This window comes from Macaca fascicularis, chromosome 16 (genome assembly GCF_037993035.2).
Source record: "Macaca fascicularis isolate 582-1 chromosome 16, T2T-MFA8v1.1".
NCBI classification, from domain to species: Eukaryota; Metazoa; Chordata; class Mammalia; order Primates; family Cercopithecidae; genus Macaca; species Macaca fascicularis.
The window spans coordinates 38,677,501-38,695,496 of record NC_088390.1 but is presented as its reverse complement, the minus strand read 5'-3'; the positions used below and the strand labels follow the sequence as shown (position 1 = coordinate 38,695,496).

General features: G+C 49.8%; 1 protein-coding gene across 11 annotated transcripts in view; it reads right to left on the bottom strand.

Moving 5' to 3' along the window:
- RHBDL3 (rhomboid like 3) overlaps positions 1 to 17,996 on the bottom strand; it is a 60,240-nt gene that overhangs the window by 18,764 nt on the left and 23,480 nt on the right. For 7 of the 11 annotated variants that reach the window (XM_005583395.4, XM_005583396.4, XM_065532342.2 and 4 more), the window contains 4 exons: positions 17,669 to 17,893; positions 12,076 to 12,224; positions 7,729 to 7,841; positions 424 to 524 (listed from right to left, as the gene is read on the bottom strand). In XM_005583395.4, coding sequence (XP_005583452.1) covers positions 424 to 524; positions 7,729 to 7,841; positions 12,076 to 12,224; positions 17,669 to 17,893 — 588 coding nt within the window. Of the gene's footprint in view, positions 1 to 423; positions 525 to 7,720; positions 7,842 to 12,075; positions 12,225 to 17,668; positions 17,894 to 17,996 lie in introns of all 11 variants that reach the window. The other 4 variants (XR_012425523.1, XR_012425524.1, XM_045375161.3 and 1 more) reach the window with 2 other exon arrangements.

Genomic DNA, 17,996 nt, shown 5'->3' with positions numbered 1-17,996 from the left:
ATATGGGTTCAAGCCCTCATTTTGCCACAAACTTAACTGTGACTTTGGACAAGTCACTTAACCTTTTGAATTTTGATGAGATAATCTCTAAGGCCCTTTTAACAATCTATGATAAATAAGCAATTCCAATGGCCATATACGCTAGTGGCCAAATGTTAACTCTTTAACGTCAGTGAATGGGAAAGAGGCAGAAGAAGGAGATGGGCACGGTCCTAGGCCAAGCCATGACTGGAGAAAACAGGAATCACATTCAGAAGGCACCCATTTGAAATGGGCCTGCAGAGGCTGAGGAGCGTGTGAGAACTCTGCTCCAGGTCAGGTCTGCCTGGCTGTTGGTGAGCCAGCTCCAGTGGATTAATACTCAGGCCCAGTGATGGCAGAGGACAGGGCCAGAAAGACACGCTGAGAATGGGAGGTGCTCACCATGACGATGTTGGCCAGATGGGCAGAGACGAGAGCATACACCCCTCCAGAAGAGCCCACAACTGGAGCGGTCATGTCAGCCACAGATACCGCCAAGGACCCTAGTACAGAAAGACCACGAGAATTCTCAGGAATGCGGGACTCGGCTCACCCACCCCAGCCCCAGGCCTTGGATTCTGCAGGCTCCATGCTAAGACTCCAGAGCAAGAGGCTCCACCTCTTCCTCCTCTGAGTCCATGTTGCCTGGGAGATTCCCCCCCCCCGCCCCCTCCCCTCCCCTCTCTCCCTCTTCCCCTCCCTCGCTCCTTTCCTTTCTTTTTCTTTCTTTTCTTTTGGAGACAGGGTCTAACTCTGTCACTCAGGCTGGAGTGCAGTGGCACGGTAAGCTCACTTCAGTCTTGACCTCCGGGCTCAAGTGATCCTTCTGCCTCAGCTTCCCAAGTAGCTGGAACTACAGTCGTGCGCCACAATGCCCAGCTAATTTTTGTATTTTTCTTTGTAGAGACAGAGTCTCACTATGTTGCCCAGTCTGGTCTCAAATTTCTGGACTCAAGCAATCCTCTTGCCTCAGCCTCCCAAAGTTCTGGGGTTACAGGTGTGAGCCACAGAGCCCTGCCTCCAGTGCATTTCTTAGAGGATTAATTTCTGGCTGAAAGAACCATTTGATTCTTTGACTCAAAAGAGGGAAGTGTCCAGCCCAAAGTAAAATTCAGACTTCTACCTGGATTATCTGCCTCTCAACCCAACCTCTGCCTGACATGGTGTTATGTCAGGGTTCTGGAACCATAACAAAAATAGTAGCAGTAGTTATTGCAGAAACAGCTGCCACCTAGGTGACATGGATACCAGGCAAACATTTTACAGACTTTCTTCCCTTCAACCCTCAAGACAGCCCTCTGAGGCAGGTGCCAGTAGCCTCATTCCCAAGATGAGGAGACTGAGCCCAGAGTCTCCTGGTAGGAAGTGCTAGAACCAGGATTTGTCTGGGTCTGCCTGATGCAAAACCCACCTGTGTTCTTGACCAAAGCCCGCACTCTTGGCCTCTCTAGCAGCCACGCCCCAAACTGGCCCAGAGGTTAACCTCCACCCTCTTCCATCTCTCCCTCTGTTCAACAGCATCTAGAAAACTGCTTACTTAGGGTTACTTCCACCCTCCCTCCAGCCCAGCTAAATCACAAAAGGCCAAGAGCATCTCTCAAGTGGGGCTCCTTTGGAAGAAACATGTCCTTGAAAAGTCACAGGGAAGAGAAAGAGATGATGTCATACCCTCTGGGGGAAAGGAAGGGTATGCGAGGCTTGGTCTGGGGGATGACAAACTTTTGTCCTGGGAGGGAAGCTGAGCAAAGAGAAGAGGGGAAATTTATTGTTCTGGTCTCATTTAAGTGTGATCAATGCTTTGGCTTCCAGGGAAGGACATGGGAGACTAAAAATAACTAGGAGGTAGAGCCCAGGGCTCAGAGGATGAGAGGTGGCTGGCCTGGGTGAGTGTGCAGAAATTACCACTGGAAAATGCCTGCGGGCTCAAGAGCCAATTAGCTGCTGGAGAAAGGAGGGACAGGCAGAAAGCCAAATTCTGCAGGCTCTATGGGGTGCAAGATCCACGGACTTAGGAGGAGGCTTGGCCCAGCCCAGCAACCAGAGCACCCAAGGACCTGGCAGCAGAGCCCCCTGATAAACTCTTCCACCTCCCCTGCCCCCACCTCCATCAAGGCCTCCCCTACTCACTGAGGTCTTCAAGAAAGAGATTCCCTACAACCAATTCTTGGTCTCAAGGGGGATGTAATCTCTAAAAAAAAAAAAAACCTGTCATGAACTGAGGACTCCCAAGTCCTCCTCCCCTCCCAGGGCAACTATAAATCTTTCATGCCTTCCCTCTGGCTTTAATTAGGTATTGATCTATTGTCAGATAACTTTCTTTTTCTTTTGCTTTTTTTACTGCTTAGCCACAGGGTCAGCCATATATAACACGAAAGAAAAATCCCAGGGTGGCAAACAAACAGGCAGCAGGATCTGCATGACAAAGGTTTCCCACGCTCTCCTGGCGGGGCTGTCTGCGAAGGCTGCATTGCGGGGCTGCAATGAGGGCTGGCTGCCCAGGCTGCTCCTCATTAATTACCTTTTGGACAGAGGAAGCCCCAGCCTCCCTAGGCTGGCCTCTCTTTGCAGAGCAGGTCTGTACAAACCCGCCCAGAGTCCACTCCCTCGCCCCTGCCCCAGCGCGGTCCACCAAGGCAGAGCCGCCTCAGGGCAGCCCCAGGCAGGGAAGGGCCCCTGCCAGGGTCAAGCTGGCACACCCTGACCTTTCCCTCACCCCATCCACACTCGGAGTCCGGACCCTAGGGTCAAGGGTCAGCTTTGGATTGTGGCAGGAGTATGGAAGGGGCCTGGTCAGCTAGCTGTGTGACCTTGGGCACAGTCCCTGAATTCTTTGGGCTTCAGTTTTCTTTCACATCTATAGAGTGAGGTCTAAGGCTTTCCGACTTTTGAGCAGCAAAATTCTCTTCAAAGCAAACCTTTCAGGGACGCCCTAAGCCATGGAGCAGAACACAGGCAGCAGCTCTGGCTACGTGGGGACGCGGCCTAGGGAACAGTTTGCCAGTGCTGGAGGGGACCTCCCTGGTTCCTTCCAGATCAGAAATTCAGTGACCTGAGTTTTGGCCTAAGATCCAGGGGCCGAGGCTTGGGTTCCAGTTCTGGAACCTCAAAGGTAACGGCCTGAATCCACCTGCCCCCCAGTGGTGATATAAAGACTTCTGGGCCAGTGTGGTGGCTCACCCTTGTAATCCCAGCACTTTGGGAGGCTGAGGCAGGCAGATCACCTGAGATCACGAGTTCGAGACCAACCTGGCCAACATGGTGAAACCCCATTTCTACTTTAAAAAAAAAAAAAAAGCAAAAATTAGCTGGACATGGTGGCACACGCATATAGCCTCAGCTACTCGGAATGCTGAGGCATGAGAATCGCTTGAACTTGGGAGGTAGAGGTTGCGGTGAGCCGAAATCACACCACTACACTCCAGCCTGGATGACAGAGGAAGACTTCATCTCAAAAAAAACTCAAAAAACAAAAAAAGCAAAAACTTTCAGTGACTGCAGGTGAGGCCTGGACTAGAGCAACTGGGAGAGACCAAAGACAAACATGGGGCTGTGTACACATAAACACAGTAATAAAGGCCCTCCCTGGGCAGGAAGTGTGGGTCTGGGAGGAATCCCTTCACAAGCTCTGAACGATCCTAACAGGTACAGGCAGATAAGACCAGCATGAATTCCACAGAGGTCATGGGGGCAGAGGACCAGGAGAGAATGAACTGGGGTGACACGCCACACCTCTGCACACAGGCAACCCATGGGCCTTAGTTCAGGATTACAAATTCTGTATCCCGCACCCCAAAATTCCAAGTTCATGCCAGCACACAGATAAACTGGCAACTTGGCCATAGTGTACAGCTGTGATAATTTTAGCCCAGAAAAACTTAAAGCAGGTGTTCTTCAACATCTTCTTTGGCCTTAAGAAAAATCCCACCGGGCGCGGTGGCTCACGCCTGTAATCCCAGCACTTTGGGAGGCCGAGGCGGGCGGATCACAAGGTCAGGAGATCGAGACCACAGTGAAACCCCGTCTCTACTAAAAATACAAAAAATTAGCCGGGCGCGGTGGTGGGCGCCTGTAGTCCCAGCTACTCAGGAGGCTGAGGCAGGAGAATGGCGTGAACCCGGGAGGCGGAGCTTGCAGTGAGCCGAGATCGCGCCACTGCACTCCATCCTGGGCGACAGTGCGAGACTCCGTCTCAAAAAAAAAAAAAAAAAAAAAGAAAAATCCCAAAATTGGCAGAACATTTATCTTTAAGTAATATAACTTTATTTACATATCTTTCCTTTTTTTTTTTTTGAGATGGAGTTTCACTCTTGTTGCCCAGGCTGGGGTGCAATGATGCGATCTTGGCTCACTGCAACCACCGCCTCCCAGGTTCAAGCAATTTTCCTTCCTCAGCCTCCTGAGAAGCTGGGATTACGGGTGCCGCCATCATGCCCGGCTAATTTTTGTATTTTTAGTAGAAACAGGGTTTCACCATGTTGGCCAGGATGGTCTCGAACTCCTGATCTCACGTGATCCGCCTGCCTCGGCCTCCCAGAGTGCTGGGATTACAGGTGTGAGCCACCAGGCCTGGCCACTTTCCTTTATTCTACAAATATTTATTGCCTAACATGTGCCAAGCCCTGTGCTAGGCTCTGGGGATGCACATGTGGTTAGTAATCTATACAATCTGTAATATAAGATTGGTGATGCATTTAAGATATCGATTTTTTTTTTTTTTTTGGTAGAGATGGGGTCTCATCATGTTGCCCAGGCTGGTCTTGAACTCCTGGCCTCAAGCAATACCCTCACCTCCGCCTCCCAAAGTGTTGGGATTACAGGAGTGAGCCACTTTGCCCGGCCCAAGATACAGGTTTTTAAAATACCTACATTGTGTGCCATATAATTGCTAGCCATAAGTAATTTGCACATTGGCCTCAAGCATTGGTTAGAAGCACAGGGCTTGGGAAGGGCTCCTCCCTAGTTGTAGTACTTCTCAGGTAAGCAAATCTACAAGTCATTTCACCTCTCTGGGCTGCCTGTAAAATGGGAGTGACAGTACCCACCGGCTGTGATGAGAATAGCATCCACGAACATCCGCGAACCCCTCATCATATGCCTGGAGCACGTATATGCTCCATAGAGGTTAGCTATCCTCGTTACAAAGTGTGGGTTGGAAACACTTTCACTGGGCAGGAATTAGAGAGTAAGGCTGCCAGACATCTATTAAGGTCTCCTTTGGTTTTTTTCTTTCTTTCTTTTTTGAGACAGGGTCTTGCTCTGTCACCCAGGCTGGAGTGCAGTGGTGTTATCACAGCTCACTGCAGCCTTGAACTCCTGGGCTCAAACAATCCTCCTGCATCAGCATCCCAAGTAGCTGGGACTACAGGCCTATACCACCATGCCCAGCTAATATTTTTAAAAGCTTTTTGTAGAGACAGGGTCTCCCTATGTTGCCCAGGCTGACCTCGAACTCTTGGACTCAAGCGATCCTCCTGCCTTGACCTCCCAAAGTGTTGGGATTACAGGTGTGAGTCACTGCACCTGGTCTGCCTTGGTTTCTGACAATAAATTAACTGCAAAAAGGACAGGGCCCATCTTTTGGTTCTCGTCACACTACTGTAGTGGTTGAGATCACAGCCTGGGGGGTCAAACAGCCTGGGTGTGTGCCCAGCTCCGCCACTGTCTAACTGTGTCTTCTTGGGCGAGTCACTTAGCCCTCTAAGCCTTGGTTTCCTATCCGTACTGGGGGAGAGCAACAGTGTCCACCTTGTAGCGTTGTCGTGTGGATGAATTACGGCCTGCATATGGTAGGCACTGATAACTGCCACCCGGGGGTGGCTAGCTGTAAACCAGCTCCCCTCTCAGAGGAGAGCTTGGGAGGACCGGAAAGGGTAGACAGCAGAGGCAGATCAATCAACTCAATCATAGAGATCAGTGACATGTGTGGTGACCAGAGTGCCCTCTGGTCTTAATCAATGACTCAGACAGAACAGTGCATGCCATGTGCTCAATGATACAGCCCTACATGCTCACATTCAGGTGATGAGCTCTGCTTCTGTCTGAATCTTCCCACTCTGCACTGGTGTCACGGGGGAGGTGACACCTACAATGTCCCCCCACTGCATGTCACCTGGTTTGGGTGAGGTCTGAGTCCGTTTGAATCTTGTTTTTGTCTTCTAGGTTATTGGCATTCCCATCTAATTGAATACTAAGGCTGCAAATGTTATTAACGTCTTCCCTGTTCCTTGCTATTTGACATCTGGGTCTCTGGGTATTGAGGTATGGAAAATGGGGCTATAAATCCTCAGATGTCAGGATTAGGGGGTGTGTGGGTGGCTGAACAAGTCTGGCACTTAGAGATGCTCATTAGCCCTTTGTTCAAGGACGCGGTGAGCCTTGGATTCTGGGAGGGGCTTGCAGGGGTGCTGTCCAAGGTGCCAGTGATTTTAACCTCAGTGCATACAGGAGCGAAGGAGATGGTGCAGGGTGAATCTTCCGGGTCAAGGGTTCATGCACTAGCAGACCAGCCTCCTGTGGGTGGGGTGGGACCCTTCCTCTTTGATTTCTGAAACCACTTCAGTTACTCCCAGGGTCCCTGCCTGCCTCTTGTTTACAAGGCTGACACTGCCCGGCTCTCCTGATGACAACTTTAATACCACTCAGAAAGGATTAAGATCTTACTTAAACATACACACAAAGCTCCCTTGGGCACAGCTGTCAAGCTGAAGAGCTGAAGCAGCAAACCTTGTTAAAAAAAAAAAAAAAAAGAAAAAAAAAAACAGCTGGCAATAAAGTTGGAGATATCACGAGGGAGATCCTCATGTTCAGAGGCCTGGCTGGCAGACTCTTCCTGCAGAAAGCCACACTCTGCCCAGCTCACTTCACCCACCTCACCTCCCACTGGGGAGGGGCAAGCCACGCTCTCCCCAGCTCACTTCACCCACCTCACCTCCCACTGGGGAGGGGCAAGCCACGCTCTGCCCAGCTCACTTCACCCACCTCACCTCCCACTGGGGAGGGGCAGAAGGGGGAAGGCTCACTGGAAGTCACTCTGGCCACTATCCATGAAGGATGATCACCTGCCACATGTGTGCCCAGTCAGCTGGAGGCCCAGACGCCTTCAGATGGAGCCAGGGCTCACTGCCTCTTAGGCCAGACTCCCTGTCAGCAGTGGGTCAGGCAAGGGAACTGCGGTTGGTCTGGGTAGCAGCCAGCTCTCCTTTTGGGGACAGGTGCTATGCGGCCAGGACAGTACCTGGCTCCACTCACCCCTTTGATTCCCCCTTGGGGATCTCACTGTGCCCTTGCAGTTATCAGAGCACTGTTGTTCCATCTGTTGCCTCACTCACTCCACCCTCCGAGCAAGCCTATAGGCAGATCTCATTAGTTCCCTCTTAAAGCTTAACATGGCCAAAAGAGGTTAGGAAATTTCCCCAAGCTCAGAAGCTACCACATGGTGGTGTGAGACTGAGAGTCGGTTGGCCAGCCTGTCCCAAATCCAGTGCTCTCCTCCCCCGTCCTGCCACACACCTCCCTCTCTGGGCAGCAGTCCCCTCTCCAGCCTCCTGGGGAGGTGCGTGTGCCTGGAGGACAGCCCGGTAACTCAGGAGCCTTGGAGATGAGGATCTTCTGTGTGTCCTGGAAGCCTGGGGCTTGTCCCACCCCACAGGGTCTCCCACCCCACCCTGGGGCAATGTGCCTTTGTGGACACAGGGCCTACCTGCCTACCTGCCACAACGCCGGCCACGTAGACAAGCCCAATTCGGGTGGCTCCATGCACCATCTCCAGGGGCACCCCCACCAGCAGCTGCAGCACCACATTGAGTCCCAGGTGTTCTATCCTGTGACAGAGACCACACTCATTCATTCATTCATTCATTCATTCAACAAACACCTGCATCCCCCAAGATGCCAGGGATCCAGGAGTGAACAACACCATCTCTGCCTTTGAGGAGCTCATGGTCTAGGGGAAGGAATGACAATTCAGACCATCTTGGAAAGAGTGTTCCTTCCAGATGGGACAGGAACACATGTGCAAGGCCTGGGCGATGACTGGCAGCATTTCAGTTGGCACAGTGAGACAGACTAACCACAGTCAAGATCCAGCAACTAGGCTGGGCGCAGTGGCCCACGCCTGTAAGCCCAACACTTTGAGAGGCCAAGGTGGGAGGACCACTTGAACATAGGAGTTCAAGATCAGCCTGGGCAACATAGTGAGACCCCATCTCTTAAATTAAAAAAAAAAAAAGGCCAGGCGCAGTGGCTCACACCTGTAATCCCAGCACTTTGGGAGGCCGAGACCTTGCAGATCACAAGGTCAGGAGATCAAGACCATCCTGACTAACATGGTGAAACCCCCCTCTACTAAAAACACAAAAACAAAATTAGCCAGTGTGGTGGTGGGTGGGTGCCTGTAGTCCCAGCTACTTAGGAGGCTGAGGCAGGAGATTGGCGTGAACCTGGGAGGCAGAGGTTGCAGTGAGCCGAGATCGCACCACTGCACTCCAGCCTGGGCAGCACAGCGAGACTCTGTCTCAAAAAAAAAAAAAAAAAAAAAAAAAAAGATCCAGCAACTCCATCAGTTAACCTGTGAAAAAACAAGGCTCAGAGATAATGACCAGTCACAGTTAGTGGCCATGCTGAGACAACAGCTCAGGTCTCTAATCTGCCTGACCTGCTCCATTCACTGGGTCATGTGGTCGTTCCGGCTCTATTTGTTGTTTGTTTGTTCTTGTTTTGTTTTGTTTTGTTTTTTGAGATGGAGTCTTACTCCGTCAACCAAGCTGGAATGCAGTGGCATGATCTTGGCTCACTGCAACCTCTGCCTCCTGGGTTCAAGCAATTCTCCTGTCTCAGCATCCCGAGTAGTTGGGATTACAAGCATGTGCCACCACACCGACTAATTTTTGTATTTTTAGTAGAGATAGGGTTTCACCATGTTGGGCAGGCTGGTCTTGAACTCCTGAACTCAAGTGATCCACCCCTTGGCCTCCCAAAGTGTTGGGATTACAGGCATGAGTCACTGTGCCCGGCCATGTTCTGGCTCTATTTGTAAGAGCTATGGATGTTTAAAGAAAAATATGTTCTCAAAACAAGTGCAGGCATTAAAGATACATCTTATAACTTAATAATTCAAAGTTTTCCCTTAAAGTCAATTAAAGGGAGGTTTCTCTTTCCTAGTATAAGAAGAGACCTAGGCCGGGCACGGTGGCTCAAGCCTGTAATCCCAGCACTTTGGGAGGCCGAGGTGGGTGGATCAAGACGTCAGGAGTTCAAGACCAGCCTGGCCAATATGATGAAACCCCGTCTCTACTAAAAATACAAAAATTAGCTGGGGGTGGTGGCATGCGCCTGTAATCCCAGCTACTCGGGGGGCTGAGGCAGGAGAATTGCTTGAACCTGGGAGGCGGAGGCTGCAGTCAGCCGAGATCATGCCACTGCACTCCAGCCTGGGTGACAGAGTGAGACTCCATCTCAGGGAAAAAAAAAAAAAAAGAGAGACCTATTCTGCTCCAAAATCCTCAGGACTGGGAGATGGGACCCCAGGTTTTCTGACCCTGTGAACGCCTGCCTCCCTATACTACCTGTGACTAGATCTTGCTGCTAAAATTGTGGGGTGTCTAGCTGTGTGCATATTGCCAGAAAAGATTGTAACATGACTATTACTAAATCAATCGGGTGCTTCCAACTTTATACAGCACTTTAACACCCACTGTCTCATTTAAATTGAGCAGACATCCCCCGGGAAGCTCCCAGGGGATGCTGTATGTCAGGGAGTAACAGCCTTTAACAGGGAGCCTGGGCCCTGCCTGGGTCTCCGCCTTGCTGCTGGCCACAGGGCCCTGCCTGGAGGCCCAGCTGTGCTGCAGAGGAACTGTGGGCAACACATGGGCACCTGCTTACTCAGGAGTGCACCTGCGAGGTAGTTCAGGCAGGTTAGGCTGTGTCCTAAATTCCTACTATGCTAGAATCTTCTACCCACCACTGACTGCTACCTAAAGGATTCTAGGGAGATTAGAGGTGTCAGGAGAAGTCACTGGAAAGAGAGCTGAGTGACAACATCAGATCCCCAGGCGGAGGGGCCTTACAGGCTTTTCTAGAACCATGCCCTGTTTTACAGTCTCAGAACCTAAGATTAGCAGAGGCCAGGGGAGGAACTCAGGGCTCCCGCCTCCTAATCTGAGCTCTTCTTTACCACACTGGCTTCTGGATTCCCAGGCCTACAGTGTGTCTCTGAGTAACAGGTCACTTTTTTTTAGGTGACTTTTTTTTTTTTTTTTTTGAGACAGGGTCTCACTCTGTTTCCCAGGTTGGAGTACAGCGATGCAATCTTGGCTCACTGTAGCCTTGACCTCCTGGGCTCAAGCGACCCTCCCACCTCAGCCTCCAGAGTGGCTGAGACTACTGGCAAGCACCACCTGGCCTGGCTAAGTTTTTTATTTTTCGTAGAAATAAGGTCTCACTATGTTGCCCACGTAGATCTCAAACTCCTGGCCTCAAGTGATCCTCCCACCTTGGCCTCCCAAAATGCTGGGATTACAGGTGTGAGCCAATCAATACACCTGGCCAACAGGTCACTTTGCTGCGATCTCCCTAGATGCTGGCCAGCTGTCCCTATCTCCTATCTACTGCTATCTCTGTTACACCAGGCAAGAGCCCCTTGTTCAAAATCCATAGACCTGGAGAATCCTCCCAGGACTCTTCCTGGCAGGCGTGGACCCATCAAAGGAACTACTGGAGAAAGGCCCATGGCCAGCCCTCTAGGCCTCAGCTGGGGGCATCCAAGCCCTGTCCACTGTGAGCACACTGTTTTTGGCTCCAGGAGGCAGACGATGGAGCAAGGAGGCTTTGGCTATTCTCCTTCCTCAGCCTGAGGCCCCAAGAGAAGTCAGGGGGCAGTCCTGCAAAGAAGGCAGACAGTCCCAACCCACGTGCGGCCACTGGCTTGGGATGCCTGGGCAGGGAAATCCCCGTGTCTATTGTCACCCCTGGCTTATGAGTGGATGTGAGTGAAGCATGACAGCCATCCTGCTGCTCCTTATCCCTGTGAGATCGAAGCCTGGGGCAAGCCACACAAGGTGAGCAGCCTATACCAATGGTAATCTTCGCCCGAGCAGAGGCGTTCATTCAGGTCTCTTCACCAGAAAGCACCCTCCCCTGCAGGTGCAGCCAATTCGCGATTAGCTCTTGCACCTGCTTTAGAGGCTCTGGGGAAGGGAGGCTCATGGGACAACCCTCTTGGTCATTGCGGATCTTTCTGCTGAGCCATGGGAATGATGGCGTCATTGGGGCCAGAGTCACCCCCTTCCCAGTTCCCACTCCAGGGCCAGGCACCCCCAGGGCTTTCTCCAGGCTAACTGTGAGCTCCTTCACTTCTCTGGAGAGGCTGCAGAAGAGAAGACACCACAAAGGCTTGGTGTCTGGGGTCTCTCCTCTCCCATCAAAGGGCTTCTACCATATGAAAGCCTCCGGACTGCTGCTCAAGGGACATGGACCTGGGTGGTCACCTAGCCAGCTGGTAGGTTTTTATCATGAAGTGGGAGGCACCAGTGAAAACTGATTGTGCTCCAGCCCCAAAATAGGCTACAGGGCTCTATAAATAGAAACTATAATTATCGCCAGAGTTCCTCAAGAAGACCCTCTATATATATGGAGACGACACTGGGAGGAACTCACACACAGTGAGGGCACTCACACAGTTATGGACAATAAATCTGGTGGCTTGACATCCCTTTTTGCTCTAGTGGCCAAAGCAAAAGTTCTAGGAAGCCACTAGGAAGCACTAGAATAAATTTTCAAGCCACCTCTAGCAAGTACATGGAATCAAATGCTGTGTATGTGTGTGCTGTTCTCACTGCTGGCTTTTAGCATTTTCCTTCTTATATATTTTTCCCTTTCCCATTCACTCTCAATAATTTACATAATTTTGGTATTAAATGAGTTTCAAGCAGCCATCTCAAATCCTGTGTCCAAGTAGATAAAAATAAACTAAAAACTATATTTCAATCCAGGCTATCTTGGCCACTTGTTTTTCTGTAGGGTCTTTTGACAGAGCAAAAGAAGACAGGTACTCACCCTGCATGCATGAAGATGTATGTCAGGTAGCGCCAAGCCTGTGCTCGCAGCTGTGGGTGGTAAACCAGGGAGTTCTTCAAGTAACGTGGATGAGTTACCTGCAGTACAAATTGACCTAGCGACACCCCATTGTAGAGGAAAAAGGCAACCTGGACAGAACAGAGAGAGTCTGTTACTAGGTGCACACTGCCCAGGAAACTTCCTGTTGTGCTAACTAGCACTGGGAGTCCCTACGGGAAGTTATCACCTTTCCTTCTCAGAGAAAGAGGGATACCCCACAGTCAGTACCCAACTGAGCAATTTTTTTTTTTTTTTTTTTGAGCTGGAGTTTCGCTCTTGTTGCCCAGGCTGGAGTGCAATGGCACAATCTCGGCTCACGGCAACCTCCGCCTCCTGGATTCAAGCAATTCTCCTGCCTCAGCCTCCTGAGTAGCTGGGATTACAGACATGCGCCACCACGCCCAGTTAATTTTGTATTTTTTAGTACAGATGAGGTTTCTCCATATTGGTCAAGTTGGTCTTGAACTCCCAACCTCAGGTGATCCGCCCACCTTGACCTTCCAAAGTGCCGGGATTACAGGCGTAAGCCACCAGGCCTGGTCTAAGCTGAGCTTTTAACCACCCCTCACCCACTTCTGTTTGCTTATTTTGTGTCAAATGGAAACAAAATGGTCCTGGGGTCTCTTTGTCCACACTTCCTCCATGCTAAGTAGAAAGGATTTGGAGGATTTTGAACTTTAATTCCAGTAATAACTCACATACCCACTTGGGAGATGACAAATTCCACACAGGTTGATTTCTTTAAAAGCTATAGTGAAATAAACGTGAAATTTACCATCTTAATCAGTTTTTTTGGGTTTTTTTTGAGACAGGGTCTTGCTCTGTCGCCCAGGCTGGAGTGCAATTATGCAATCTTGGCTCACCGCAACCCCCGCCTCCCAGATTCAAGCGATTATCCAATCTCAGCCTCCCAAGTATCTGGGATTGCAGGTGTGCACCACCATGCCCAGCTGATTTTTTGTATTTTAGTAGAGATAGGGTTTCACCATGTTGGCCAGGCCAGTTTAGAACTCCTAACCTCATGTGACCTGCCCACCTTGGCCTCCCAAAGTGCTGGGATTACAGGCATGAGCCACTGAGCCCGGCCTTAATCAGTTCAGTGGCATTAAATGACATTCATGTTGCTGTGCTACCATCACTGCTATCCATCCACAGAACTCTTCATTTGCAAAACTGAAACTCTGTACCCACTGAACAATGACATCCCACCCCCTCCTCCCCTCCAGCCCCTGGCAACCACTATTCTACTTTCTGTCTCCATGAATTTGACTACTCTAGGTACCTCATATAAGTGGAATCATACAGTATTTGTCTTTTTGTGTCTGGCTTATTTCACTTGGTATAATATTTTCAAGGTTCATCCATGTTGTAGCATGTATCAGAATGATCCCCCCCTCTTTTTTTTTTGAGACAGGATCTCGCTCTGTTGCCATGGCTAGAGCGCACTGGGGCAATCTCAGCTTGCAACTTCTACCTCCCAGGCTGGTCTTGAACTCCTGGGTTCAAGCGATCCTCCTGCCTTCTCAAGTGCTGAGATTACAGGCATAAGCCACTGCACCCAGCCTTCCCTTCCTTTTTTTTGAGATGGAGTCTCGCTCTGTCCCCCAGGCTGGAGCGCAGTGGCATGATCTCAGCTCACTGCAACTTCTGCCTCCCGGGTTCAAGCAATTCTCCTGCCTCAGCCTCCCAAGTAGCTGGGATTAGACGTTTGCCACCATACCCAGCTAAGTTTGTATTTTTAGTAGAGATAGGGTTTCACCATGTTAACCAGGCTGGTCTCAAACTCCAGACGTCAGGTGATGCACCGTCCTCGGCCTCCCACAGTGCTGGGATTACAGGCGTGAGCCACCGGGCCCAGCCTCCACTGTGAACATAGACCACATTTTGTTTATCCATTCGTCTACTGACGGACACTTGGGTTGCTTCTACCTTTTGACTATTGTGAATAATGCTACTACGAATATGGGTGTATCAATATCTCTTCCAGTCCCTTTCAATTCTTCTGAGATATAGTCAGAAGTGGAATTGCTGGATCATATGGTAATTCTATGTTTAATTTTTTGAGGCAACGCCAGACTGTTTTCCATAGCAGCTGCACCACTTTACCTTCCCACCAACAGTGCACAAGGGCTCCAGTTTCTCCACATTCTCACCAACATTCCACAGAAGTTGATTTTGCACACGTGACTGAAGCATACTTGTTTAATCTCTAAAAGGGTATTTATCTTAACTCTTTTTTTTTTTTCTGGGACTCCTGCTAAAATGTATCATTTACGTCCCTGTGTTCTTAATCAGGGCACATGCATAACTGTTTAAGAATATCTCAGGTATGAGCTGGGCGCGGTGGCTCACGCCTGTAATCCCAGCACTTTGGGAGGCTGAGGCGGGCAGATCACGAGGTCAGGAGTTTGAGACCAGACTGACCAATGTGGTGAAACCCTGTCTCTACTAAAAATACGAAAATTAACCAGGCTTGGCGGCAGGCGCCTGTAACCCCAGCTACTCAGGAGGCTGAGGCAGGAGAATTGCTTGAATCCAGGAGGCGGAGGTTGCAGTGAGCCAAGATTGCGCCACTGGATGACAGAGTGAGACTCCGTCTAAAAAAAAAAGAAAGAATATCTCAGGTATTGATCTGGGCTGTAAGAGTGATATTTTCTCCAGCAACCCCAGGAAGATGGCATTTTTTGTTTGCTTTTGTTTTTGTTTTGAGATAGAGCCTTGTTCTGTCACCCAGGCTGGAGTGCAGTGGTGCAGTCTCACTGTAACTTCTGCCTCCTGAGTTCAAGCAAGTCTCATGCCTCAGCCTCCCGAGTAGCTGGGATTACAGGCACCCACCACGACACATAACTAATTTTTGTAGTTTTAGTAGAGACAGGGTTTCACCATGTTGCCCAGGCTGGTCTTGAAATCCTGACCTCAATGATTCACCCACCTCAGCCTCCCAAAGTGCTGGAATTACAGGTGTGAGCCACCACGCTCAGCCAGGATAGTGTTTTTGCTCGTATACCCAAGGCTCTATTTTTTTGAGACAGAGTCTCACTCTGTTGCCCAGGCTGGAGTGCAGTGGCACTATCTTGGCTCACTGCAACCTCTGCCTCCTGAGTTCAAGCAATTCTTCTGCCTCAGTCTCCCCAGTAGCTGGGATTACAGGTACCCACCACCACACCTGGCTAATTTTTGTATTTTTAGTAGAGACAGGGTTTCACCATGTTGGCCAGGCTGGTCTTGAACTCCTAACCTCAAGTGATCCGCCCACCTCAGCCTTTGAAAGTGCTGGGATTATAGGTGTGAGCCACTGCGTCCGGCTAAGCCCCCCAAATTCTTGTATGCCTTTTCCTTTTTTTTTTTTTTTTTTTTTCTTGAGACAGGATCTCGCTCTGTCACTCAGGCTGGAGTGCTGTGGTATGGACACAGCTCACTGCAGCCTCGACCTCCTGGGCTGAAGCGATCCTCTTGCCTCAGCCTCCCATGTAGCTAGGACCACAGGCATGCACCACCACATCTGGCTAATGTTTTGATTTTTTGTAGAGACAGAGTCTCACTTTGTTGTCCAGACTTGTCTTGAACTCCTGGGCTCAAGAGATCCTCCCACCTTGACCTCCCAAAGTGCTGGCATTACAGATGTGAGCTACCGCACTCAGCTAATTATTGTATTGCTTTAAGATTCAGGTCTGCTTTAAACTTTTCTTTTGTCACTTCCTTCACTGCCAGGCTGTCGGCTACTATTTCTTTTCTTTTCTTTTTTTTTTTTTTTTTTTGACATTTATAGAAAGTTGGTTTTAATTTTTTTTTTTATTATACTTTAAGTTCTAGGGTACATGTGCATAACATGCAGGTTTGTTACATATGTATACTTGTGCCATGTTGGTGTGCTGCACCCATCAACTCGTCAGCACCCAAATTGCTTGCTGCTAGTGGACCCCTTTGTTTCTTCGCACCATGTCCCTCCTATTTTCTATTCATTATGGAATCCGAAAGCCAGGTTACTTCTTTTGTATAGAAGGCAAAAGCCTTGGGCGTTATAGCACAAGGGCTTTGAGATCATTATTTCAGCCATTTGAGCACTTCCCAGTTTCTTCTAGATTGGCGGTTTGGGTTTACATAGCTGAGGTTCATACGAAACAATCTGGACACAAAATCACTCCTCTTGATCAACCCGGGCAAACTGAATTCTCTGGTCCTCAGTTTCTTTATCTGGAAATGGGTACCAATACCCAGACTTCCAGAGTGGCCATGAGGTTTAAAAGTGATAAACTATACACAAAGAGCCAGCCCCTTGCCCGGCACACACTTAGAGAAGGAAGCTATAATTAGTGTTGAGTTAAAACCTTCTGCGCTCAGCCTGGGAATGGCTTAGTCCCCTGGTAGCTGTATTCTCCTGGGCTCTCTGAGGAGCTGTTCTGTCCACCTAACACCATGAGGGTGGCCTGGCAGCAAATCCTGCTTCCAAGGCATCTTGTTATTATTGGGCCTCAAATAGAAGTTAATAAATAGACCAACACAGTAAGCACTTGAAGAACAAGTCCAAGAATATCTCAGAAAAATCGCAACTTCAACACGTACTTGGATGAAGCCATAACAACAAACAGGGGAACGCTGGCCTGCAGACCAGATATTCTGACTTAGAAAAAAAGAAGAAGGATGCCGTGAAGCTTAACGATCCTGCCGTTTGATTAGGCAGGAACTTTACAAGAACATATGCAGAGGCGGTAATTAGGCCCGTGGCTTTGGAAGAGAAACAGCGGAGATCATCAAATCCCAGAGTGAAGCCAAGCATCCCTTCAGGAGCTGGAGCTGGGGTGGGCTACACAGGTTCTTGAGCGGAGAAGCCAAAAGAATTGAGTTTTATCACACATGGGCACCAACACAGCGAGGGGTACCTTTGGATTCTGTTGCATAAGCAATAGAATTTAGCATAACAATAGGCATAGAGGATTAGGATTCCCTGAGGGGAGAATGTTCTTTAAAAATGTTAAGCCCACATTTACCTGTTCACACTCCCTCCCAGATGTGTTTGTATGACGCTTTTGTGTTCAGAAAGCACCACAGCCATTCTCTCACTATAATAAAGGTGGCCTGGGAGAGGGAGTGCAGGTCTGGTTATTTCTGATTTTCAGGCGGGAAAATGGAGCAAATGACTGGTCCACATTACCCACCTGGGGAGGAACTAAATAAACTGGCTTTAATGAGTTAGCCTGGCTAGATCTCCCAAGTCAATGAACTTATGACATCGTTTTTGTTGCTGTTGTTTTGGGGTGGGTGGGGGGCAGTGGTCCTATGGGGATTTGGCTGCAGTCAATATTGTTGGAAGTAATAATCTTTAGAATATCTTTGCAGTCCAGGGCTACAACACTGGTATCCACTGCAACAGAGTCTGACTTGCAATACAACTATTATTTGATCCTCAATCATCGCCCTTCAATGGAAAAGAAATGTCCCTCTTCCCTCATGATCTGTGTCATCCTCTTGGCTCCTCTCCCCATACCCGCCACTCCCCAAGGCAGAGCGACCCCCTCCCCACCCTTGTTCTTGCCTCCAGCAGCGTGACTGTGATCATGAACCAGGGTGGGGGGCAGCAGGTGTAGCTGTCATAGTACCACTTGCGGTCAATTTCCCGGGGCAGGGTCTCATAGGCCACGTGGCGGATGAGTCGTTGAGATAGGCTCAGCCCCTTCTCCTCCAGCAGAGCCTTGCTGCTTAGCCTGCGGTTGCCCTGCAGGATGGCTTGGCGGAAGCTGTTGGAACGCTTGTTGCTCATCTGTGCAGGAAATGGAATTGGGAGAGGGTCAGAGCTGGGGCCCAGCGGAGCCCCCCACCCACTTCCCAGCCAGCATGTTCCTTGCACCAGGCCTGATCCCGCA